The sequence below is a fragment of the Amblyraja radiata genome, chromosome 1 (genome assembly GCF_010909765.2).
Source record: "Amblyraja radiata isolate CabotCenter1 chromosome 1, sAmbRad1.1.pri, whole genome shotgun sequence".
Lineage (NCBI taxonomy): Eukaryota > Metazoa > Chordata > Chondrichthyes > Rajiformes > Rajidae > Amblyraja > Amblyraja radiata.
In genome coordinates this window covers 99,011,375-99,039,293 of record NC_045956.1, presented here as the reverse complement: position 1 = coordinate 99,039,293, position 27,919 = coordinate 99,011,375, and the positions used below count along the sequence as shown (strand labels likewise).

Here is a 27,919-nt window from a genome sequence, read left to right as displayed (position 1 = left end):
GCGTACAAAGCTGTGGGTAGCTATGAGTACAGAAAGTATTTATGAGGGCTGCGGAAGAGCTTAAATTCCTCTCCAGCTGTGACATCATTAGGTAGTAAGCATGTCGAAGGATCCCCCTCCATCTTGGTGGGAGAGCTAACTGTTCTAGACAGCCTGTTAGAGACAGAGAATCGTGCGAGAAAAAAACTAGCCCTTTGGCCCAACTTGTCCATGCCGACCAAGATGCCTCATCACCGTTTGTTCCATTTGTTTGGCCCATATCCCTCTAAATCCTTTCTATCCATGTAGTTGTCCAAATGTCTTTAAACATGGTTATTGTTCCAGCCTCAACCACTTCCTCTGGCAATTCATTCCATATACATCCCACTCTCTTTGCGAAAAAGTTGCTCCGTTATTGTAGGCTCCTATTAAATCTTGCCTCTGTCACCTGAAACTTATGGTAGTTCCCTGTAGTTCTTCATTCCCCTATCCTGGAATTCACACCATTTATTACATTCATGCTTTTATATATCTCCATAAGATCATACCTCAACTTCATGTGGTCCAAGGAATAAAGTCTTAGCCTGCCCAATCTCTCCTTATAGCTAAGACCCTTGAGTACTGGCACCCATCCTCGTAAATCCTCTTGCACCGTTTCCAGTTTAATGGTATCTTTCTTCGGGCAGGGTGACCTAAATTGAACGCAATACTCCAAGTGAAGCCTCACCAACATCTTGTACAACAGTAACAGAACATCCCAACTTCTATACTCAATTCCCAGTCTGCTGAAGGCCAATGTGCCAAAAGTTGTCTTTGCCACCCTATCTACCTGCAGCGCCTCTTTCAGGCAATTATATCTCTGCACGCCTAGATCCCTCTTTTTCTACAGCACTCCCCAGGCTACCCTGTTCTCTGTGAAGGTCCTGAACTAGTTTGATTTCCAAAAATGCAACATCTGAATGAAACTCCATTAGCCATTCCTTACCCCACTCGCACAGCTGATCAAGATCTCGCTTGATGACCATCTTCGCTATCTACGATACCACCTACACTAGTATCATCTGCAAACATACTAATCAAGCCTTCTACGTCTTCATCCAATTCGCTGACATAAACCACAAACAGCAATGGGCCCGGCACCAATCCCTGAGGCACACATCTTGTCACAGGCGTCCAATCTGAAAAACAACCTACTACCATCCCCCTCTGCTTTTTTCCATGTAGCCAATTCTGTGTCCAGTTAGCTAGCTCTTCCTGGATTCCATGCAATCTAACCTTCCAGAGTAGCCTACTATGTGGTACCTTATCAAAGGCCTTGTAGGTCCATCTAGACTATGTCAAAAGCCCTGCCCTCATTAACCTTTTTGATTACTTCAAAAAACACAATCAAATTCACGAGACACAATCACCAATGTGCAAAACTGTGCTGACTGTCAAGCAACCACTGTCTTCAAATGCATGTAGGTCTTATCTCTCAGAATCCTTTCTAATAACTTTCCTACCACAGATGTTAGGCTTAATTGTCTATCGTTCCAAGGTATTTCCATGCAGCCCTTGTCCCTTCAATATAAAGGGGAAATATGTCAGTGTTTGTTAAGATTTCCAGAGTCTGATTGTTGTGTCTGAGTGTGTAATTTGAGCTGTCAGTTATGGGAAATGCTAAGGTTGTGAGCATGAAATGACAGAAAAGAATGTAGCTACTGTGATGGGCTTGCCATTGGTGCACACTGCAAATTACGAGCTGTGAGTTGCATAAGTCTTGCTGCTCAGTGTTTTAGTTTATCAGCTACAGTGATAAAGGTCGGAATACCCACATCAGCAAAGACAGTGAGATCACAAAGTTACTTCAAATTCTAAAGGCAATCTGGTAAATCTCACAAATAGTTGACCAACTTCCTCCAACTTACATTCTACTTCTCTGAAGATCTCTTGGGCACCTGGTGCACACCATATATCTCCTCTACTTCAGCTATTTCACACGAATATCAGGGCCCGTGCCCAAGAAACAATAGGCATGGTATCTTCTGTACCTTGCCTCTTCTTTTACTACCTCATTACATTGTTCCCCAGATGCTTACTGCATTGCAGTGGCTTAGTAGGCAGGTGTTCTTTAAGGACTGGAAATCTGATGTCAATTAGTGTGTGAATCAGTTGGCAGCTACTAGGTACTGCAGCACTAATGATAGCGAAATGCACAGTAACAAATGAGCTGAAATATAGCATGCACATACACATCTGAACTAGGGTCACAAATGAATAGTATATCCCAGCTGCACCAATCTAAATTGGTGCAGGTGGACTACACAGTGTGTGTTCAATATTCATTATAGGGCGGCATAGTGGAGTAACCGTAGAGTAACTGCCTTACAGAGCAAAAGACCCGGGTTCGATCCTGACTACAGGTGCTGTCTGTGCGGAGTTTGTATGTTATCCCTGTGACTGCGTGGGTTTTCTCCAGGTGCTCTGGTTTCCTTCCACACTCCAAAGACGTGCGGGTTTGTAAGTTAATTGGCTTCGGTAAAATTCTAAATTGGCCCTAGTGTGTTGGCTTGTGCTAGTGTACACGGTGATCACTGGTTGGTGCGGACTCTGTGGGCCGGAGAGCCTGTTTCCACACTGTATCTCTAAACTAATGCACCTCTTTAAGTGAGAAAGAATATTTCTACCACTGGGTTTGTTCTGGTAGGCAGATTTACATCAGTATTTTTCCTTTGATTCTGGAGATCTTCAATTCAAGGGGACAAAGTATGTGAACAGGTGCTCTTTCATATAATGTAAACATAACCAGACAAATAGATAAGAAATAAAAGCTTGCTGGAAATACTCAGCAGGTCAGTCAGTGTAGGGAAGCAGGGGTAGAGTTAATATTTCAGTTTGAAAACCCTTCTTTGGAACTGGGACAGAGAAAACAAGTTGGTTTTAAGCTGCAAGAGTCAAGTGTTTTATTGTCATATGTCCCAGATAGAAGAATGAAATACTTACTTGCTGCAGTGCAAAAGAATATGTAAACATAATACATAACGGGAGAGAAAAAAAAGTATTTTTGTACATAGTACATAATGGGAGAGAAATAAAGAGAAGATGGGAGAGGAATGGATAAAACAGAAGTAATATCTGCTATAGGAGATAAACTGTAAGTGAGGTCTTCTGTTCAATGGGTCAACGATAGCAATTGGCTGGGCACATTGTAGCATGGGATCCAGTCTTGCATTTACATTTGCAGATAACTCTCCTACTCTGTATGTATAGGATCTGGCCGATATATCTGTGATATTGTGTCTAATTCACATTGCTTGATCTTCTGGGCACATCCCACAGCTCTGCCTCTTTTCTTGATGTTCTCACTCTCCTGCTCTCATTTCATTGCTTTTATATTTGTTCTGATCCATCCTCACTCTAACTGCCCCCATTAACCCCTTGCATCCATGGCCTCATAGATAACTTATCTGACCTAATTTGTCCTATCAATCCCTCCCTTCCCTTCTCTGCACTATAAACAACCAGTTTTCTCTCTATCCAAGTTCTCACAAAGCATCTTCAGCCTGAAACACTAGCTCTGTTACTCTTTCCATGGATGTTGTCTGGCTTGTTGAGTGTCCCAGCATTAGCAGTTTTGGATTTTCATATCTACATGATGTGCTTGAGTCTGCACTCTAAGTAACTACCAGCATGAATAAAGAGTGCCACATGAAAAGTCTGTCATTAATGCTTGATGGGATGAAGTTTACACATCCTGACTCAGAAGCAGCACCTTGGACTTGGATCAGATTCCCAATGTTCTCAGCTTGTCGGACTTGCCAATCTACTTCAAGAATTCAAGATCAAGAGTTCAAGAGAGTTTATTGTCATGTGTCCTTGATAGGACAATGAAATTCTTGCTTTGCTTTAGCACACCAGAACATAGTAGGCACGGATACAGACAGATCAGTGTGCCCATATACCATTGTATAAATATATACACACATGAATAAAAAAACTGATAAAATGCAAATAAACAGATTATGGGCTATTAATGTTCAGAGTTTTGTCCGAGCCGAGTTTAATAGTCTGATGGCTGTGGGGAAGTAGCTATTCCTGACCCTGGTCGTTGCAGTCTTCAGGCTCCTGTACCTTCTACCTGAAGGTAGTGGGGAGATGAGTGCATGGCCCAGATTGTGTGGGTCCTTGATGATACTGCCAGCCTTTTTGAGGTAGCGACTGTGATAGATCCCCTCGATGGACGGGAGGTCAGAGCCGATGATGGACTGGGCAGTGTTTACTACTTTTTGTAGTCTTTTCCGCTCCAGGGCGTTCAAGTTTCTGAACCAAGCCACGATGCAACCAGTCAGCATGCTCTCTACTGTGCACCTGTAGAAGTTAGAGAGAGTCCTCCTTGACAAACCGACTCTCCGTAATCTTCTCAGGATGTAGAGGCGCTGATGTGCTTTCTTTATGATTGCATCAGTGTTCTCGGACCAGGAAAGATCTGCAGAGATATGCACGCCCAGGAATTTGAAGCTCTTGACCTATTCCACCATCGACCCGTTGATATAAACGGGACTGTGGGTCCCCATCCTCCCCCTTCCAAAGTCCACAATCAGTTACTTGGTTTTGCTGGTGTTGAGGGCCAGGTTATTGTGCTAGCACCATTTGGTCAGTCGGTCGATCTCACTTCTGTAATCTGACATCCCCATCAGTGATACGTCCCACAACAGTGGTATCGTCAGCGAACTTGATGATGGAGTTCGCGCTATGACCGGCTACGCAGTCATGAGTATAGAGTGAGTACAGCAGGGGGCTGAGCACGCAGCCTTGAGGTGCTCCCGTGCTGATTGTTATCAAGGCTGACACATTTCCACCAATATGAACAGACTGTGGTCTGTGAATGAGGAAGACGAGGATCCAATTGCAGAGGGTTGCGCAAAGACCCAGTTCTGCGAGTTTGGTAACCAGCTTGGTGGGGATGATTGTATTAAATGCCGAGCTTTAATCAATGAATAACAGCCTGACATATGAATTTTTGTTGTCCAAGTGGTCCAGTGCGGAGTGGAGGGCCAGCGAGATCGCATCCACCGTTGATCTGTTGTGGCGGTAAACGAACTGCAGTGGGTCCAGGTTTTTGTCGAGGTAGGAGTTGATTTGTGCCATGATCAACCTCTCAAAGCACTTCATCACCACAGACGTTAGTGCCACCGGTCAATAGTCATTGAGGCACGTCACCTTACTCACCTTGGGCACCGGTATAATTGATGCTCTTTTAAAGCAGGTGGGAACCTCAGACCTCAGAAGTGAGAAGTTGAAAATGTCCGTAAAAACTCCAGCCAGTTGGTCCGCACAGGCTTTTAGAACACGACCGGGTATACCATCAGGTCCAGGCGCTTTTCGAGTGTTCACTCCTCTGAAGGATTTTCTGACGTCGGAATCTGTGACTGTGACTGAAATGCCATCACAGCGAATGGGGGCTCGAGAAGGCACATCAGTGTTTTCCCTATCAAAGCGTGCGTAAAACGCATTGAGCTCGTCCGGGAGTGATGTTTCGCCGACATTCGAGCTGCCTCCTGATCTCGCCTTGTAGGAGGTGATTGCATTCAGGCCCTGCCACAGCTGCCAAACCTCTGTCTCATCCTCCAGTTTGGAGCAGAAGTCCCTTTTGGCCTTTTTGATGGCCTTACCAAGGTCGTATCTGGACTTCTTGCTGCCTTTGCTGCCCATCAGTTAGCGAGGTGTTTTCTGTTCCCTGGCTGAGAAAGTAACAATGGTGGAGAAGAGGTTGTGCTACGTGCAGGCAATTGTGATTTTGTTGGAAGGGAGAGAACTTCAAGAATTGTAAGGACCTGATCCAGATCTGTCTGGAAAATAGAGACGAAACATGCTTGTAGCGTGCCAAGATGATGCATCCGCCAGGACTGCAGCTCTTGCAATTTCATTCTAATTAACGCAATGAGGAAATTAATTTTTGTAAACACTTGTGGAAGGAATTAATGAATATAAAAAGCTGTCATATTAACTTGTCTTTTTATTAACTTAATATTGTCAAACATCCACGGTTGTCTAGTGTCTCTTGGGATGGCAGACTAATCTCCAAATGAAACTGGAAGATTTGTTTGCATGTCTGTGCCTCTGTATCCCCATGGTCCATATTTTCAATGCCCACTGTGTACCATCCTGTCATCTTCCGGTACTGCCCATCTTCACTTTCGGCTTAGACACAAAATGCTGGAGTAACTCAGCGGGTCTGGCAGCATCTCTGAAGAGAAGGAATGGGTGAAGATTCGGGACAAGATCCTTCTTCGGATTAATGTCGGGGAGGGGGCGGGACAAAGATAGAATGTAGGTGGAGACAGTAAGACTAGTGGAAAACTGGGAAGGGGATAGGGTTGGGGAGAGAAAGCAAGGGCTATCTGAGGTTACATTTTTTCACTTTCAGCTTATTGGACTGGCGATTCCATGCGGGATTCTCCCTTGGGAAGAAATTGTAAGCGAAGGCAATCGGCTCAAGGGGTTTCTGGCTAATAGGGTGCGTGCAATAACATTTATTGAATAAAGTGATTTGTTATCTCAGCCACTGGGAGAGACCCGGCAAGTAGGCCCAGCTCGCCACCGCAGACCGTCGATGGAGGACATGCCCACCGTGGACTGACGACCGAGGACATGCCGGTAGGTCCTGCTTGCCCACCACGGACTCCGACCTTGGCCCCGAGCTACTGGTTTCCATGGGACCCGCACAACCGAATGTGAGGAGAGACCCAGGAGCATGATAGTGTCAAGAGTGAGGTGGAGCATCGAGAACAAAGGGGGGACCTGGTGTGGGGCCATCAAGATCAAAGGGATACCCGGGGAGTAGAGCGAAGTGGTTGGGGGGGGGGGGGGGGGGCTGCCATGTGTGGTGGCAGGCAGAAGAAAGGATTGTTCAGTGAACTTTTGTAACTTTATCGGCGCCAGACATGCGGCGACACTTGTGTACTGCCTTGGTGAGGTCTGCTGTATGATTTTACCGGGCTGTGTGCAAAACAAAGCATTTCATTGTACCTAGGTACATGTGACAATAAAGTATCATTGAATCATTGAATGACCTAGACAATATATAAAACCAGAAATAGACCAGACATAAGGCAGCTGGCTGACTAGAAATTCATAGATGTACTGCTAACAATTTTTCATGTGCTGTTAATCCTCTTGCAGATTTCCAATTGGCTTTCTGCAGATGTGATCCTGCTGGTACCAAATTTTATGACTTTGGTTTGTGCTTCGGCTGTCAAATTGGAGATTGAAATTTAACTTCAGAAAGGTCAAGTTCAACAGAGGGGAAAAAAGATTGCTAATAATATCATGAGAATCACATCTGAATTTCCCCTTGAGCTTTGGAAATTCACATACATTTTCTTCCTTTTCTATTCTTTACTTCTTTGTTTTAACTACTGTACTCTCTCCAGACGGGTCTACCACATGCTTCAAGCTCATAGATGCTGTAAGACAATCTAAGGAGAGAAGATTAAATGCAATCACTGGAAAACTTTTAATTCATGACATTTTGTGTTAAATGCAAATAGTTATATACCCACAACAAAACATGGACCGGCAGATGTTTTCAGGCAATCTTCTAAAAGCCTCATTCGAATTCTATGGATTTCTGGGTTATCCCATTCTTCTGGATCCAATCCCCAGTAAACGTCTATTACCTGTAATTTTAAAGTATGAATAGTAATCATCCAAGACTTCTGGACTACTTATGTTAAATGTCTGAACAACAGAGAAAACAATTGCAACAAGAAAAGATTAATGGAATATAGACTCTGGTAACTAAAGGCACTGAAATTGTTATTTCACTAACCTTCTGATTTTTCTAAATACAAACAGACATAATAACATAGATCCACAGACAGAACCCGTTGATGTAATGCATAATCCAAATTGCGACATTATTTGCTTACAAGTATGCAAACAAATGATTTCCCTTGGGGCACAGAGAATGCCATGAGGAGAGAGTTGCAGAGACCGAGATAAGAGCAACACGATGAACAGAGGAAACAAATTATAAGGAATACAATAACTAAACTTTCCTGTGCAGTTATATTCTTTCAATAAAATGTCTATCTTTTTCAAATTGCTCTCTGCAATATAAAAACCTAATCTATATTTATAGACAATAGACGATAGGGGCAGGTGTAGGCCATTCGGCCCTTCGAGCCAGTACCGCCATTCACTGTGATCATGACTGATCATCCACAATCAGTACCTCGTTCCTGCCTTCTCCCCATATACCTTGACTCCGCTATCTTTAAGAGCTCTATCTAACTCTCTCTTGAAAGCATCCAGAGAATTGACCTCCACTGCCTTCTGAGGCAGAGAATTCAAAAGAATCACAACTCTCCGGGTGAAAAAGTTTTTCCTCATCTCCGTTCTAAATGTCTTACCCCTTATTCTTAAACTGTGGTCTCTGACTCTGGACTCCCCCTATATCAGGAATATGTTTCCTGCCTCTAGCGTGTCCAATCCCTTAATAATCCTATATGTTTCAATAAGATCTCCTCTCATCCTTCTAAATTTCAGTATATGCAAGCCCAGCTGCTTCATTCTTTCAACATATGACAGTCCCGCCATCACGGGAATTAACCTCATGAACCTATGCTGCACTGCCTCAATAGCAAGAACGTCCTTCCTCAAATTTGGAGACCAGAACTGCATACAATACTCCAGGTGTGGTCTCACCAGGGCCCTGTACAACTGCAGAAGGACCTCTTTGCTCGTATACTCAACTCCTCTTGTTATGAAGGCCAACATGCCATTAGCTTTCTTCTGCTGTACCTGCATGCTTACTTTCAGTAAGTTTTTGCACTAGGCTTTTAATTCCAAGTTACAAATTGGAAAACACACCCTTTGAGTTGTTTAAAGTTACCAATTTTTACAACAACACAACATGCCAGATACCAAGTAGAAAAAATACAATCCTGTGAGCTGATGGAGTGGAGCTTAAATTGCTGGTGTGCGCATCCATTAGTAGAATCTCAATATTGCAGTTCGCTTACTGATCATAGTTAAGTGAAGATCACACAGAAGTGTTACAATTGTGCAATAACTGGCCTCCCTGTGCTCAGAAATGCAAGTATATTCTGCACTGAAATTCAGACTCAATGGGATTAATGATGAAGTTGGATGAATTTAGAAGGGGCAGCACAGTGGCATAGTGCTGCCTTATAGCGCCAGGAACCCAAGTTCGATCCTGACTACGGGTGCTGTCTGTATGGAGTTTGTAAGTTCTCCCCGTGACCTGCGTGGATTTTCTCAAGGTCCTCCCACATTCCAAAGATGTACAGGTTTGTAGGTTCATTGGCTTGGTAACATTGTAAATTATCCCTAGTGAGTATAGGAAAGTGTTAGTGTGCGGGGATCGCTGGTCGGCGCGGACTTGGTGGGCCGAATGGCCTGTTTCCACCTATATCTCTAAACTAAACTAAAGAAAAGAAATGCTAGTACTGTATCTCACTTTCTGGTATTTGGTTTAAATATCTGGTATTGCTGCCAGCTGCCAAGGAGCTAGGAAGCGTTGCGGAAACAGTGAAGATTGAATGAAAAGGATATGGAGCTTCCGATGGCAGTAGGAAATTAAACACTGCAATTCACAGACACCTATTAGTTCTTCCTTCTGCCTTACTAATGCCAGTATTGATCCTTCAAGATGCCACATTAAAGACCATGAAACCAGCTGGAGAAGTGCAAGTCACACTTGGAATCGGCAGTATTAAAAAGCTGTTTTGTGAACTGAACGGAATAGCAACACAGTACGTGGTGCTCCAGTTCAATGTGCCCAAGCCACTGTGAAATTTAAACCCTACTTCACACAGCATTATAGAAGTGCACATTTAATGACGGTATGAGTTTAATGAGTGAACATACTGCGATGAAAATTGTTTTCCACACTGATGCCCAATTTGCTTTTCATGCCGATGCACATTAACAGATAAAATGAAAAGAAGCTGTTTCAGGCTCTCTGTATAGGCACCATCTCCGAACTGTCATGAGAGCAAGGGGCTTAAAGTTAAGAGGAACCCAGGAAACAGCTACTTTCATCATGGATTAACCTGTTGCCAGAACAAGGAGACATTCATCGTGTTTCAATGCTCTGTGTGGGACAAGACACGTAGTGATCTACAGAAAGGCAGAGCACTGATGTAAAAAGTGATGGAAAGGAAGTGGGAATTGAAGATGTAGATAATGCCTGAAAAAAAGGTCTGGTCTTTGAAAGAAATAACATTCAATCAGGTGGGATGGATGGATAATCTGCCTTGCCTTCTGCCACCCAGTCCCTGAAAACAAACATATATCATTCCAAATATTACTGTGGATGCAAAATAATGTACCTAGTCTCATACATCTCAAAGCTAAGATTATTTTATTTGTTGTAACAACTGCTTACTGAAAAATAGTGTTTACTGGTCATCCTGCACAGAAACAAGTTCAGAATGATGAGGTTTGGAAATTTTAAGCCACATTCTTTCTTCCAAATACTTTGTAACTGACGGTTACAGTAGATTGTTATAGAACTACACTGTGCAAAGGGTTTTTGTTCTCTATGTTAAATATCTCCATATGAATGCAACATATGCATAAGCAGTGAAAGAAGAACCAAACTTTACATGAGGAAACAGTAAGTGTTCTTTCACTCTTTTAGGGATATATCTGGGCATCACAGCCACTTCCAGACATCTGTATGTAGGTAGTGATACACGTAGAACGAACAGCACAATATGGCTTCAATGATCACAGGATGTCCCAAAACACTTCACAACAAATGAAGTATTCCTGCTGTTTTAAGGCAGGGAATTGAACAGGATAGCTATCAGCTAAGAATTTGAGTTTAAATTTGGTTTATTGTCACGTGTACCGAGGTACGGTGAAAAGTTTTTGTTGCGAACCAACCAGTCAGTGGAAAGACAATACATGATTACAAGCGAGGCATTCATTTAAAACTCCAACTATTGCTGATCACTTGCTCATCGTGCATCCTGCTCATGTGTGAATATTCTGTCTGTTACCTGGAATTCAAGCCCGTAGTTTTCCCTGCAGAATTCCCGCAGCTTAGGGTACACGTGCTCCTTCAGTGACTTCCGTTCTGCTTCTGTGTCTGTGAGGAAACATGCATTAAAATAATAAAACTATGTGACCAAGACAACATACAGCTTCACATGGAAAACTGGAAGAACCACTTACATTCAACAATCAGTAAAACTAAACTTTAGTTTAAGTGCATGACTTGTATTTATTCAAATATCAAAGTATGAAAAGGCACCTCCAGCAGAAAATTCAAAAGGCAATTTTGTTTCCTTATAAAAAGAAAACAAAATAGGTCTGCACAATGGTAGAGTTGCTGCCTTACAGCGTCAGAGGCCCAGGTTCGATCCTGACTACGGCTGCTGTACGTTCACCCCATGACCGCAACATTCTCCAGTGTGTAGGATGCGAAACTGAGATAACATGGAACTAGTGAATGTTGGTCAGCATGGACTCGGTAGGCCGAAGGGCCTGTTTCCACGCTGTATCTCTAAACCAATCTAAACAAATTGTAGGTAAAACTATAAATTCTGCATGGACTTTGTCAGGTTTGACATTTTCGCATCAACTTTTGCAACAATACAAACATATTTTGAACTCAGTCATATATTACAAATGTACTCACTTATACAGGTGCTACACATCAAGGCTGCAATAGTTTATTCATGGAATTTATTTTTCACAGTTTCCAAAATAAGTTTGCAGTGAACCAGCATAGTATACAACTCCCATGAAGTTTCTATAACCTCTTGTCATTATTAAAAAGTTGTTGCTTGTTTCGATGCGAGAGCATAATCCAACAAGTTTCCATAATTTTTGCTCGTACAACAAAACCCATCAATTGTTTTTCAGTCTGGATTATAACATTATGTTGCTTTTATCATTCTCTGACTAGAATCTTGTTTCCGTGCAAAAAAAATCAGGCCATACTTTTATTAGCAATATTAAGATGTATTTTGTTCCAATCAACAGGGAAAGGATTATATTCACCGTTCGCCACGAGGCTCAGATGTGTGGCCTTTGATTTTTCCTTGTCTGAATTGATTTGTTCCCACACACCTTCTATTGGGGATCTGAGGCCCCAGCAATAGTGATATCATCAAGTAGGATGTGCAACTAATTAGGTTGAAGATTTCTCACACACAGTTAAGCCTGGAAGTAAAATGATCTGCTTTCTAACTGGTCAGATGTTGGTCCCCATTCACAGCTCCCTGCCCTCACTTTATCTGAAAGTTGAGGTCCAATATGGTTGTCCCACCACACCCAGGTCTCAGCATTGACTTGACTGAGATCTCATCCCTGGATTGCTCCTGGTGGACTTTAACAGGAGGCAAAGACAAGCGTTTGTCAAAGATTTCTGTCAAAGATTTATCTAATATTTACGTTATTTAAAAACAAATTAAAATATATATAAATGATTCTAAAAATATTATTTATATTATCCATAGTTTCTTGGTCCACACACTGTGTATTCACTCTGAAATAAATGGCTCACTGACTGCATCAAGTCTGATTGGGTGTACCAGTGGAGATGTGGCCCCCCCGGTGTAATCATGTACACCCATGGCTGTGCAGCCATGGACAAATCTAATTCAATTTTCAAATTTGCAGAAGACATCACCATTGTGGGCTGGATTTCAAATAATGATGAGACGGAGTACAGGAAGGAGATCAAGAACCTTGTGTCCTGGTGTTGAGACAACAACCTTTCTCTCAATGTTAGCAAGACAAAGGAGATAATGATCGACTTCAGGAAGCGATACACACATCAACAGCGACAAAGTTAAGATGGTTGAAAACTTCAAATTCTTAGGAGTCAATATCACCAACAACTTCTCCTGGACCACCCATATTCAAGCAATAACCAGGAAAGCACACCAACGCCTCTACTTTTTTAGAAGGCTTAGGAAGTTTGGCATGTCCCCTACAACTCTCACCAACTTTTACAGATGTGCCATAGAAAGCATTTGATCAGGATGTATCACAGCTTGGTTTGGGAGCAGCTCCATCTGAGACCGCAAGAAATTGCAACGAATTGTGGATGCAGCCCAGACCATCACACAAACCAACCTCCCTTCCATTGACTCAATTTATACCTCATGCTGCCTCGGCAAGGCCAGCAGCAGAATCAAGGACGAGTCGCACCCTGGCCACTACCTCTTCTCCCCTCTCTCATCAGGCAAAAGTTATAGAAGTGTAAAAACGTGCACCTCCAGATTTAGGGACAGTTTCTTGCTAGCTGTTGTTGGGCAACTGACCCATTCTACCAACATCTAGAGAGCAGTCCTGAAATTTTATCTATCTCATTGGAAACCCTCGGACTATCTTTGATCAGACTTTACTGGCTTTATCTTGCACTAAACGTTATTCACATTACTCCCTCTATCATGTGCACTGTGGATGGCTCGTTTGTAATTAAGCATTGTCTTTCCGCTGACTGGTCAGCGCGCAAAAGAGCTTTTCACTGTACCTCGGTACACGTGACAATAAACTAAACTTAACTCACATGTCTGCTTCATTTGTCCCCCTTGCTTGGAGACAAGTGTCAGAATAACTTGGGTAAATAAATTTCAAGACAGTATTTCCCACAGTCACATAAGAAAACAAGAGCAGAATTGGATCACTTAACCCCTCAAGCCTGCTCTGCCATTAACAAAGATCACGAGTGATTTGCTCCAGGCATTAACTCCCCTCCAGTTCCCCAGGCATAGCCCTCATCTCCCTAATCTATCCCCCAAAATATCTCCCTTCTCTTTAAATACTCTCAATAATCTTGCTTCACTTCCCTTCGGGGCAGAGAGCTCCGCAGATTCATCCTTCTCTGTGAGAAGTTCCAATGTGCTTCAGGTTTAAATATTGTTATTCGTTCCCCTCATTTGAGATTCTCTCATCAGTTGAAAGATTTTGGCATCCACCCTGCCTTGTCCCCAAATTATTTTATTTGTTTCAAAAAGACAATGGAGCATCAGAGAAAATAATTGTAGGGTGCTTGAAAAACATTTCTGAAAAGGTAAGTAACTCATCTCAGGATTCCAAGACTCTCACCTGGGTTTGAGCCACGTTTTTATGTGATTTACCATTATTGGGATGTATCACAGCATGCTTTGGGAACAGCTCCATCCAAGACCACGAAAAATTGCAGAGAATTGCAAATGCAGCCCGGACCATCACGCCAACCAACCTCCCTTCCATTGTTCATCTGCACTTCTCACTGCCTTGGCAAGGGCCACCAGCAAAATTAAGGATCTCTCAACCTGGACACTCCCTCTTCTCCTCTCTCCTATCAGGCAAGTGTGAAAACGAGTATCTCCAGATTTGGGGCCTACTTCTGCCCAGCTCAACAGGCAACTGAAACATTCTGTTACCAACTAGAGAGCAGTCTTTACCTATCATCTACTTCATTGGGGACCCTCAGACTAACTTTAATGGACTTTATCTTGTAAAATCACATTGTGTTTTTTTGATTTTTTGATTTTGTGTCTTTGGAGCGATTTCTATCTTTAATTTGTGTATTGATGATGTCCTTATTATTTATTTTTCTCAGACTATATGTTTTTTTCTCTTCTGTTAATCTTTGTAAGGTGTCCTTGAGATTTGAAAGGCGCCCGAAAATAAAATTTATTATTATTATTATTACTAAACTTCATTCCCTTTATCCTGTATCTGCACACCATGGACAGCTTAAATGTAATAATGTTTAGTCTTTTCACTGACTGGATAGCATGCTAAAAAATATTTTCACTGTACCTTGGTACACATGACAATAGACTACGCTAAACATTAGTGACCCCAGAATTTGAAAGAAGGAAACAGTGATTGAAATGGCATTGCATGCAGGTGATTACATTCATTCTTATTATGGTCATAAGGGATAGGAGTAGAATTAAGCCATTCGGCCCATCAAGTCTACTTCGCCATTCAATCATGGCTATCTATCTCTCCCTCCGAACCCCATTCTCCTGCCTTCTCCCCATAACCTGACACCTGTACTAATCAATAATCTATCTATCTTTGCCTTAAAAATATCCACTGATGGCCTCCACAGCCGCCTGTGGCAAATAATTCCACAGATTCACCACCCTCTGACTAACGAAATGTCACCTTATCTCCTTCCTAAAAGGACATCCTTTAATTCTGAGGCTATGAGCTCTAGTCCTAGACTCTACCACTAGTGGAAACATCCTCTTCACATCCACTCTATCTAAGCCATTCACTATTCTGCGTTTCAATGAGGTCCCCCCTCTTCTAAACTCCAGTGAGTACAGGCCCAGTGCCGACAAACGCTCATCAGAGACTCATGCAACACTCATCTAATAACCACAATGATCTTCCATTATGTTTAAGAAGGAACTGCAGATGCTGGAAAATCGAAGGTAGACAAAAATGCTGGAGAAACTCAGCGGGTGCAGCAGCATCTATGAAGCAAAGGAAATAGGCAACTTTTCGGGCCGAAACATCTGAAGAAGGGTTTGTACATGGATTTCCTTATGTCCATTGACTTAAATTGTATTCAATTTATGTCTGACACATTCAATCAATCTATACATCAGCCTACTTCTGTACTACATTAGAGCAATACATAAATATAGAAAAAAATTTGGCAGACAAAAAAAATTTGTCCATTTCACACACAATTTCAGTAAATTGAAGGGAGTAATTGGATCTAAAGTCAGAAAATGCTGATAATACTCGAGTGAACTTTACATGTCATTGGTCTTTTATCTGAATTCTGATGCAGGGCCTCTGACCTGAAATGTTAAATTTGTTTCACTCTCTGCAGATGTCATCTGATCCATTGGGTATTTTCAGAATATTCTGTTATATTTCACTTTTCCAGCATTTTCATGTTTTTGCTTTTGGATTGAAGTATTGCAAATATTCATTAACTGATGATAGACACAAAATGGTGGAGTAACTCAGCGGGCCAGGCAGCATCTTTGGAGAGAAGGAATAGGTGACGATTTGGGCCGAGACCCTTCTTCAGACTGGTGTCAGAGGAGAGGGAGATTCATAGATAAGGAAGTGTAAGGTATGAAAGCAGGACAAAGGTAAAGGAGATCAGGGAAGATGTAGAGTAGATCATTGTTCGCTGGGAGAAGGTGCTGTTATCACAACAATGTTAGATCAAATGCAGTCTTTCCTCTCATTGCTAACATGTTGTCATCCAATGTTGATTACAGGACATGCTTTGACCTGGATAGATCTTAGGGCTAATAAAACCAAGGGATATGGGGAGAAAGTAGAAATGGGCTACTGATTTTGGATGATCAGTCATGATCATTTGAATGGTGATACCTGCTCAAAGGGCCGAATGGCTTACTCCTGCACCTATTTTCTATGTTTCTATGACCTGCTCAATGGCATTCCTTCAGTAAATGTGGGTGTGTAAATTAACCGTTCTCTCTGTGTATTGGACAGTTTGCAAATTGTGATAAATACACATTGTTACATTTATTCTGTGAACTGCTCACAACATGAGAGGTATCTCACAATTGTAGGTACAACATACGATTAAGTCCATTCTTCTGCAAACCTACTTCAAGTTGGGAATGGTTTCCTGATTAGAATACTGTGTGCTGCAGATGTCCCATATGATAAGAATGTACAGTGTTGGAATTGTCAGGTGCACCAAGACGCAGTGAGAAATATGTTGTGCTATCCAGTCAAATCATATTATACATGAGTACAATCATGCCATACGCATGTACAGCTGGTAATGCAAAGAGAAAGACACCAGGGTGCAGAATATGCATAATATTATAACATTACAGCGAGAGCAAAATTGTAGATTTTAAAAAAGTGTAAAGGCTTCAATGAGTTAGGTTAGGAGAACAAGATTACACTCTTAGTTTATGAGAGGACTGTCAGTAGTCTGATAACAGCTTGGAAGAAGCTGTTCCTGAATTTGATGGTATGTGCTTTCAAGGTTTAGTATCTTCATACTGCCATGAGAGAAGAGGAAATGACTGTGGTGTAAATTATTTTTGATTATGATGGCTGCTTTCCCGAGGCAGTGTGAAGTGTAGATGGAATGGATAGTGGAGAGACTGGTGTGAGTGATGGACTGGGCTTCAGCTATAACTCATCTATAACTCTATGCAATTTCTTGTGGTCTTGGGTGGAGTCCAAGTCAAGTCAAGAGTTAAGAGAGTTTATTGTCATGTGTCCCAGATAGGACAATGAAATTCTTGCTTGCTGCAGCTCAACAGAATATTGTAGGCATAAATACAGATCAGTGTGTCTATATACCATAGAATATATATACACACACATAAATAAACAGATAAAAGTGCAATAGGCTGTTCAGAGTTGGTTTGAAGTTGTGTTTAATAGTCTGATGGCTGTGGGGAAGAAGCTGTTCCTGAACCTGGATGTTGCAGATTTCAGGCTCCTGTACCTTCTACCTGATGGCAGCGAAGAGATGAGTGTGTGGCCAGGATGGTGTGGGTCCTTGATGATGCTGGCAGCCTTTTTGAAGCAGCGACTGTGATAGATCTCCTCGATGGTAGGGAGGTCAGAGCCGATGATGGACTGGGCAGTGTTTACGACTTTTTGTAGCCTTTTCTGCTCCTGGACGCTCAGGTTGCCGTACCAAGCCACGATGCAACTGGTCAGCATGCTGTCTACTGTGCACCTGTAGAAGTTCGAGAGAGTCCTCCTTGACACACCGACTCTCCGTAATTTTCTCAGGAGGTAGAGGCGTTGATGTTATGATTGCATCAGCGTTCTGGGACCAGGAGAGATCTTCGGGAATATGCACGCCCAGGAATTTGAAGTTCTTGACCCTTTCCACCATCGACCTGTTGATATAAACGGGACTGTGGGTCCCCATCCTACCCCTTCCGAAGTCCATAATCAGTTCCTTGGTTTTGCTGGTGTTGAGAGCCAGGTTATTGTGCAGGCACCATTTGGTCAATTGGTCGATCTCACTTCTATACTCTGACTCGTCCCCATCAGTGATACGTTCCACAACAGTGGTGTTGTCGGTGAACTTGATAATGGAGTTCGCACTATATCCGGCTATGCAGTCATGAGTATAGAGTGAGTAGAGCAGGGGGCTGAGCACGCAGCCTTGAGGTGCTCCCGTGCTGATTGTTATCGAGGCTGACATATTTCCACCAATACGGGCAGACTGTGGTCTGTGAATGAAGAAGTCGAGGATCCAATTGCAGTGGGATGCACAGAGACCCTGTTCTGCGAGTTTGGTAACCAGCTTGGTGGGGATGATTGTATTAAATGCCGAGCTGTAATCAATGAATAACAGCCTGACATATGAGTTTTTGTTGTCCAAGTGGTCCGGAGCGGAGTGGAGAGCCAGTGAGATCGCTGTTGGCAAACCAAGCTGTAATGCATAAGATGCTTTCTGCAGTACATCTGTAGATGTTCAAGAGTTGTTGGAAATATGCCAAACTTCCTCAGTTTTCTTTGGAAGTATAGGTGTCAATATGCTTTCTTGGTCATAGCTTCAATATGGATAGGTACAGAACAAATTATTGGTGATAGGAACTGGAAGCTCTTGATCATCTCCACATAAACAATCAAGACCCTGCTCAGATTATTTTCTTATTCTTGAGAAACAAGAGCTGCAGATGCTGGTTTACAAAAACAGACGCCAAGTGCTGCAGTAACTCAATAGGTCAGGCAGTATCTCTGCTAATTATGGATGTGATGTTTCGGATCAGGGCTCTTTTACAGGCTCAGTGTCTGAAGAAGGGTCCTGACCATAACATGACCTATCCATGTTTTCCAGAGATGCTGCGTGACCTACTGAGTTGCTCCAGCACGTAATGCCTTTTCTTGTTCTTCTACCTTGGGTCAAAGCCAACACACATTTACTCCCCACAGCTTCAAGAAACTGCTCTACTCAGATAAATTCATTTCAGTGTCCAAGTATGGTGATCTGTTTCTCTTATAATGCCTCTCATTGCTTTTCTCATTCTTGTTATCTCCGAAATTTACTTCTCAACATTCTATTCTCAAATACTGTTGCATTTCATCCACACTTTTTTCACTCCATCTGTTTATATTGTCTTTCACTTCGATGTGCTTGTGGTCACAGTTCCTCTTGTCATGCTGCTCCTTAACTATCTTTGGAAAACATAATTCCTCTCATTCACAGCTGCTGAACTATTCTTTTGAGCAAGTCTTCCCCTTTAAGAGCTCCTTCTCTTTCTGCCAGAATCATTTTTTTTTATAATGTCTGAAGAATATGAGTATTAATGGCAAAAATTAAGCAAATAACTGCACAAGGTATCCACTTGAAGAGTAATACAGATTTTGAGTTTGTATTTCTTAAGATATCTGGTTGGTATTCCATTTTCATTACTCTCTGCAAATACAGACTCTTTAATCGAATATTGCAGGCTGAATCTTAGCTTATTGAGATTCTTGCACACACAATGTCAAAACTCGGAATTCACTGTAACATAATTGAGCTGATGGGGTACTATGCCTGAGGGAAGAACTGTAACATAGTATTTTATTTCTATTTTGGACCTGCATTCCTTTAGGAAACCAAAAATTGAAGCTGGGATAGGTCATACTGCACCTTCAGCTTGCTCCTCCATAAATAAGATGATAGATAATCCTGTCAGCTCATATATATAAACCCCTCAGCTTCATATATATTCAGACTGAACATCCACAGTCCCCAGGCACAGAAATTTCCCTTCATCTTCATCTGTCTTTTTATATTGGGACTGCGATAATCATTATATCATTATTTTAAATCAAGACCTATCTCCACTCCAGAAGGGAAGTATTTAGAATGATGATCAAAAGGAGCAAGATTGATTGCAATGATTTTGTGGTATTGTAGCCTTTTATCACTTTGATTATAGTAATTGCTGGTCAGACTACCAAGAGGAGAGCAGAGTGTGCACTCACAACAAAATGACCTAATTTCCTTCCATGGGTTGTGGATGGAAAATCAAATAAAGTCCATTTTAGCCAATAAAGGAAAGTCTGATTTAACTTCTTGTTGAAATTTTGGTGATACATTCACCCATCATTTTGAGTTATGTCTGGGACAGAGGATTCTTATTTGATGTTTTTTAAATTTACTTGGAGACACAAGAGACTGCAGATAATGTAATTGTATATATTTAATTTATTTACAGTAAGTAAGTGGATAGGACAACAAACAATCTGCTTGAGGAACTCAGCAGGTCTGGCAGCATCTGTGGGGAAAAGGAATTCTTAACAAATCCTTTTCCCCTACAGATGTTCATCGATCTGCCAGCAGATTGTTAGTTATTCTTGGCACAGTGTAAATTAATTACAAATATAAAATTAAATGTATTTATCATACCAGAGTAAAATAAAAAATTGCTAATTCTATTAAAGGGCAAGTGGTTATAGATCTCCGTAGAATCATACAACATGGAAACATGCTCTTTGGCCCTTCTTGCCCATGCAGCAAATGCCCCAATCTGCTCAAGTCCTCCTGCCCACATTTGGCACATATCCCTCGAAACCTTTCCTATCCAAATATCTTTCAAATGTTGTTATAGTACCTGCCTCAACTAGTTCCTCTGGCAGCTTGTTCTCTATACCTATCACCATCTGTGTGAAACGTTGGTCCTCAGTTTCCCATTAAATCTTTCTCCTCTCACCTTAAATTTATGACCTTTGGTTGATTTTACTACTCTGAGTAAAAGGTTGTGCATCAACACTATCTATTCCCCTCATGATCTGATACACCTCCATAAGACCACTCCTCAACCCCCTGCACTCCAAGTAATAAAGTTATAGCCTGCCCAATCTCTCCCTATAGCTCAGGCCCTCATGTCCTGGCAACGTCCTTGTAAATCTTCTCTGCACACTTTGATAATTCTTCTCTGCATTCTTTGATTTGCACTGGTTACTAAAGTTAACATTCAACCTAAGTCATGTCTCAAATATTTCCCTTTGAAATAACTTTTTTTAATACATTAATTTTGTATTTTTCCTTTTAAAGACTTCATGTTATCCATTGCTGCTTAATTAAGTCGTTAGCAGTACAGATCTGTGCTCTGTCACTTAGAGATACCACCCAGGCACCATCTCTGGAGAAAGCTCATATATGTTTGTGGTTTGAAAACCCAAAGCAACAGAGATAAATCAGAATGGTATGGAGAATTCTAGGACATTTCCTATATACCAGATTTTAAAATACTATCATATATAGGTCACATCTCTCTCTCTCTCTCGCTCTCTCTTGTGCCTGGTTTATTTAGCTAATGTAATAGGTTCTGCTGGCATTCAGCTATTTAAATAGCAATATGTCAATGTATTTTTAAAATGCCAGGTTAAACAAAGAAGACCTGGACTTAATTGACAATTTTAGAATGCTGAATTCAATGGTACTTTATTGTCACATGTACCTAGGTACAACCCGGTAAAATCATATAGCAATACACATGTGTTGCCATGTTTCTAGCGTTTACAAAGTTACAAAAATCCACCGAACAGTCCTATCCTCTGCCTGTAGCCACATGCAGCCCCCCCCGGGTTGGGTCTCCAAATCTTGGCGGCCCTCCTCACTCTCCACATCCACCTGCTCTCTCCACTGTCCACTTTATTCTTGTTTTCGGGTTGCTCCTGCGTTCCGTCAGTGCCGGTGTCTCGGGCTGAGTTCAGAGTCCGCAGTGGGCGAGTCGAGTGCGCTGGAGGGCTTGGCCCCGGCTCACTGAGATACTTCGTGACGCATCAATTGTGCTGCCACTGGACCATGTTTAGTTTAGGTCAGAGACACAGCATGAAATAGGTCCTTCAGCCCTCTGAGTCCATGCCTTTCACCCATTCACACTGGTTCTATGTTACCCCACTTTCTCATCCACCCTACGCAATAGGGACAATTTACAGAGGCCAATTAACCTACAAACCCATTATATAATTGGATGTGGGTGGAACCCAGAGCACCCGGACGAAACCCGCACAATCACACTCCACACATACTCTTTTTAGAACACACAATATTTCCCATGCCCTTTAAAGTATGTTTATTTAAAGTCAGGGTGAACAACAACAAAAACATTTAAATAAAATACCAAGTCTACAGAAAGAAAAAGTGGGTGGGTTTTAACATGGTGTACCATACCCCCCTTCCCGTGCCCCCTGTTCTCATACTTATTTCTCCCTTCCCCGTCTGCCTACATTCCTACCTCTAGCTTTAGAAAAACATTTTTTACACAGAGAGTGGTGAATCTCTGGAACTCTCTGCCACAGAAGGTAGTTGAGGCCAGTTCATTGGCTATATTTAAGAGGGAGTTAGATGTGGCCCTTGTGGCTAAAGGAATCAGGGGGTATGAAGAGAAAGCAGGTACAGGATACTGAGTTGGATGATCAGGCATGATCATATTGAATGGCGGTGCAGGCTCGCAGGGCCGAATAGCCTACTTCTGCACCTATTTTCTATGTTTCATAATTCGTTGCTCTTCAATCCTTTTGTTCAACACTAACTTTTCATCTCTGGTCTTTGTGCACCATTTGCCTATTGACCCCCCCCCCCCCCCCCCTCACTGGTATCAACCTATTACCTGTCAGACATTGTGCTACCCCTCATTTCTTCCAACACTTTTAATCGCTACTCTAATCACTCCGACCTGCGCGAGATAACCACTTATGAGGTGTTTGCGCAGTAATCAACCAGAACCACTCCCCCCTCCCCAACTCATTATTAGTCTGAAGGGTCCAGACCTATAACGTCACCTATCCATGCTCTCCAGAGATGCTGCCTAACCTGCTGAGTTACTCCAGCACATTGTGCCTTTTTTTGTAAACCAGCATCTGCAGTTTGTTATATCTAAAAGCAAAATAGCTATTTTACTACAAAAGTAGCACCAATCTTACTTATTGGTATCTATATCATCTTAATATTCAAAATATTATGCCAGGTGCAACTACAGACAGCAAAATGTCTGAGCTATTACCCAAATGCAATCACAGAACATAAATAGCACATCTCAGGTGCATTATTCCCAGAAATATTATGCACAGTACTACACACATTGTTCACACTTAAATATCTAATTTTATTTATGACTAGGAACAAACTAATAAGTTCCCAGGGTTGATCACAGTTGAATTTGCTGATCTGAACTCAGGCATTAGTGAATCCATTAAACATTCTCTGCACCTGATCCCTCTCCTGTGAACCGTGCCATGGTGCAGTACAGATATCCGTATTTTATAAATGATTTCATTACTTATGATCTACAGAAGAAGTGCCTTGGGCATTGAAGGAGCCAAAGGTTGACACTGATCCTTGCAAATTTGAGTGGTTTTACTCTGCCGCTATTCATGAAATAAAATTCCTCATGCACCACCATATTCTCTACAATAGAGTCATAGAGCGTGGAAACAGGCCCTTTGGATCAACTTGCCCACACTGACCAACATGCCCCAGCTACACTAGTCCCACCTGCATCCTATTCACGTACCTGATCAAATGTTTTTTTAAAACAGTGTAATAGTATTTGCGCCAACTACCTCCTCCGGCAGTTCGTTCCATACACCCACCACCCTTTTTGTAAAAAGGTTGCCCCTCAGGATCCTAGTAAATCTTTCCCCCCTCACTTAAACCTATGTCCTCTGGTTCTTGATTCCTCTATTCTGGGTAAAAGACTCTTGGGTAAAAGTACATTTACCCTATTTATGATCTTATACATTTCTATAGTATCACCGCTCATCCTCCTGCTCTCCAAGGAATAAAGTCCTAGCCTCGCCCTATAGCTCAGGATGAAGGAAGAAAATAATGCGGATGGAAATAATTCTTTAAAGCAGTAACACATTTTCATGTACATGATGGTGATGGAATTGAAGGATGTGTTGAGAAAATGTAAACTATGTAGGAACTATGCATGGATTGTACGCACCAGTCGGCTTTATTAGTTTGTCTGTGCTATAAACTCTCCATATATTTGGAGAGGGGTTTAAAAGCCAATTCTGTGACTGTGTTTCTAGTGAAAAGCAAAGCTCAGGGCAAGCACAATGCAGAAAATTGTGTATTGAGCCTATGATTTCCTATCCATTGAAATTAGGATTGCACAAAGGGCTCCCAGCAGGCACATTTCCCTGCTGGGAAAACAGGATCCAACCATTAGCTCAGCTCCATGGTTCTGTTACTACCATGAATGATTAACGATCACCTAGTTACTGTTTTTTTCCCCTTATTTTGCTAGTTTATGCAAGCCCTGTAATGAGAATAAAATTCATTTAAAAGTGATTGGAGGTAAATTACTAATGTGAATGTAAATCTCCACGTGATTTATTACAGACACCAGGACAGCGAAAAATAATATATCAAAGAAAGTGTTCGTAATCAGTTTTCACTATTTCAACAAAAGTACTCGTCCATTGAGATCCATGAGGAATTAAGTTAATTTCATCCTGTGTTATGAAGTTGGCCATTCATGATTGTTCCTTCTGTTTTCATGGCCAATAATTAACTTCAGAAAACAATTTCAAGCAACTTTTTAATATTGAGGTAATTCCATACTTCCAGAATGGTAATATAACACTGAGCACTCAGGAGGTACAGTGCGCTCTGCGTAGGATCAATCCACGCAAGGCTGCAGGCCCGGATGGAGTCCAAGGAAAGGTACTAACAGACTGTGCTGTACAGCTGGCTAAGGTATTCATGAGGATCCTTAACCTGTCTCTATCTCTAGCAACGGTCCCCAAGTGCCTGAAGACAGCTACCATAGTGCTGGTGCCGAAAAAGTCATGTCACCAACCTGAATGACTACCGTCCGGTTGCCCTGACTCCATTACCAATGAAGTGCTTTGAAAGGCTGGCCTCTCCCACTGTGTACTGAGCCCCATGCTCTACTCCCACTTCACAGACGACTGTGTTCCTGCATTCGACACCAACACCATTGTCAAGTTTGCAGACGACAAAACGGTGATCAGGCTGATCACCAACGGTGATGAAACAAACTACAGAGCGGAGGTGCAGAACCTGGCGGATTGGTGCTCAGATAACAACCTGTCCCTAAACACCTCTAAGACCAAGGAGCTGATTATCAACTTCAGGAGGACACATAATGGGGAACACACCCCAATCTCCATCTACGGGGACAGTGTGGAGAGGGTGTCCAGCTTTAAGTTTCTGGGCACTCACATCTCAGAGGACCTCACATGGTCCACCAACACCGCTGGTCAAGAAGGCACAGCAACGACTGTTCTTCCTGAGAACATTGAAAAAAACTGGTCTGCCCCAACAGCTGTTGACAACCTTCTACCGCTGCACCACAGAGAACATACTAACGTATGGCATCTCTGTGTGGTATCTCAGCTGCACGGGTAAATAAATTGGATAGGTATATGGACGGGAAAGGAATGGAGGGTTATGGTCTGAGTGCAAGTAGATGGGACTAGGTGAGAGTAAGTGTTCGGCACGGACTAGAAGGGCCGAGGTAGCCTGTTTCCGTGCTGTCATTCTTATATGTTTATATGGTTAGGTGGGTTTGTGGCCTCTGTGAAGACATGTGTCCTCTGCAAATTGCCCTCAGTATGTAGGGAGTGGATGCGAATGTAGGATAACACAGAACTAGTGTGAACGGGTGATTGATGGTTGGGGTAGTCTCAGTGGGCCCAAGGGCTTATTTCTATATGTATCTTCAACCACAATCCTATCATTTTACTGTTATATCAACCTTGCAAAATGGCATAATATTAATTAATTATATGCTAAATTGTCAAACCTTATTTCCTTAATTCAATTTGATTATAATATATCACAAAGTTTGAAAATCAATTTCTTGGCAACAAAAATCAGCATGGGTTTAGTATACAGTGTCCTCCATAATGTTTGGGACAAAGACCCATCATTTATTTATTTGTCTCTGTACTCCACATTTTGAGATTTGTAATAGAAAAAAATCACATGTGGTTAAAGTGCACATTGTCAGATTTTATTAAAGGGTATTTTTATACATTTTGGTTTTACCATGTGGAAATTACAACTGTGTTTATACATAGTCCCCTCCCCACCCCCCCCCCCCCCCCCCCCCCCCCCAATTGTTCAGGTGTGTTTCATTGCCTCCTTAATGCAGGTATAAGAGAGCTCTCTGCATCTTGTCTTTTCATCACCTTTGGAAACTTATATTGCTGTTTATCAACATGAAGAACAAAGTTGTGCCAATGAAAGTCAAAGAAGACTGAGAAACAAGAATAAAACTAAATCATCAGCCAAACCTTAGGCTTCCCAAAATCAACTGTTTGGAACATCATTGAGAAGAAAGAGAGCACTAGTGCTTACTAATCGCAAAGGGACTGGCAGGCCGAGGAAAACCTCCACAGCTGATGACAGAAAAATTCTCTCTATAATAAAGAAAATCCTCAATCACCTGTCCGACAGATCAGAAACACTCTTCAGGAGTCAGGTGTGGATTTGTCAATGACCACTGTCCGCAGAAGACTTCATGAACAGAAATACAGATGCTACACTGCAAGATGGAACCTACTGGTTAGCTGCAAAAATAGGATGTCCAGGTTACAGTTTGTCAAGAAGTACTTAAAAGAGCTCCTACAGTTCTGGAAAATAGATCTTGTGTACAGATGAGACAAAGATTAACTTATATCAGAGTGATGGCAAGAGCAAAGCATGGGGGATAGAAGGAACTGCCCAAGATCCAAAGCATACCACCTCATCTGTTAAACACGGTGTTGGGGGTGTTATGGCCTGGGCATGTATGGCTGCTGAAGGTACTGGCTCACTTATCTTCATTGATGATACAACTGCTGATGGTAGTAGCATAATGAATTCTGAAGTGTATAGACACATCCTATCTGCTTAAGTTCAAACAAATGCCTCAAACCTCATTGGCCGGCGGTTCATTCGACAGCAAGACAATGATCCCAAACATACTGTTAAAGCAACAAAGGAGTTTTTCAAAGCTAAAAAATGGTCAATTCTTGAGGGGCCAACTCAATCACCCGATCTGAACCAAATTGAGTATGCCTTTTATATGCTGAAGAGAAAACTGAAGGGGACTAGCCCCGAAAACAAGCATAAGAAAAAGATGGCTGCAATACAGGGCTGGCAGAGCATCACCAGAGAAGACACCCAGCAACTGGTGATGTCCATGAATCGCAGACTTCAAGCAGTCATTGCATGCAAAGGATATGTAACAAAATACTAAACATGACTACTTTTGTATGGGTCTCTGTCCCAAACATTATGGAGGGCACTGTATAACACCTCAGTGAAGGTGATATACCAAACCCACAACTTCCTCCTAACTGGCCCGCTACTAACATAGTGTTTTTGTTGTGAAAACTCCGGCGCAACATGGTAGAATCCAAAAGAGTCTGGAGACTGTCGGATCATTGGTATGAAAGTGCAGAAACACCACTCATCAGCAAATGGAAACTAGTTACCTGGACCAATCTGCCATAGTGTCAACACAACAGGGAATACCCCATGCAGTTCATGTGCTCTGCACTGTGATCGCTAACTTCATTGAAATGCAGAGAAGCCATAAACCATCTGCTTTCAATGTAATTCACACAAGCGAGTAGATATTCACAAATTAATTTTACCCTAAGTGGTAAACAGCTGTTTATGCATTATTCAAGGACACCTTAACTTGTTACTGAGATTTGGCTTCAAATTTTGTTTGATAATTCTCCTGTGAAATGCCATGGATATTTTTTTGTGGAATGAAGCTACTAAATTCATTTAAATAACAGATTCTTGAGACTCTTGAAAGGCGCCCATAAATAAAATGTATTATTATTATTATTATTATATAACACATTAGAACAGTTTTACGGGAGCAAAGAGGTGTAAATATCACTTTAATGTAAATAATTAAAAAAAATATTATTTCAAATTATATCGTAAATGCCACATTGATAACAAATTTCTTTAAATTGCAAGAACATTAAAAAAAAAACTACCATGGAATTTTACTGGAATGCTGAA

General features: G+C 41.8%; 1 protein-coding gene across 1 annotated transcript in view; it reads right to left on the bottom strand.

Moving 5' to 3' along the window:
* The window catches only part of nwd2 (NACHT and WD repeat domain containing 2), a 109,818-nt gene that overhangs the window by 37,425 nt on the left and 44,474 nt on the right, over window positions 1-27,919 (bottom strand). Inside the window, exons 2-3 of the mRNA XM_033026707.1 lie at window positions 10,992-11,080; window positions 7,521-7,637 (exon numbers count right to left, since the gene is read on the bottom strand). Of these exons, the coding sequence (XP_032882598.1) occupies window positions 7,521-7,637; window positions 10,992-11,080 (206 nt within the window). The remainder of the gene's footprint in view (window positions 1-7,520; window positions 7,638-10,991; window positions 11,081-27,919) is intronic.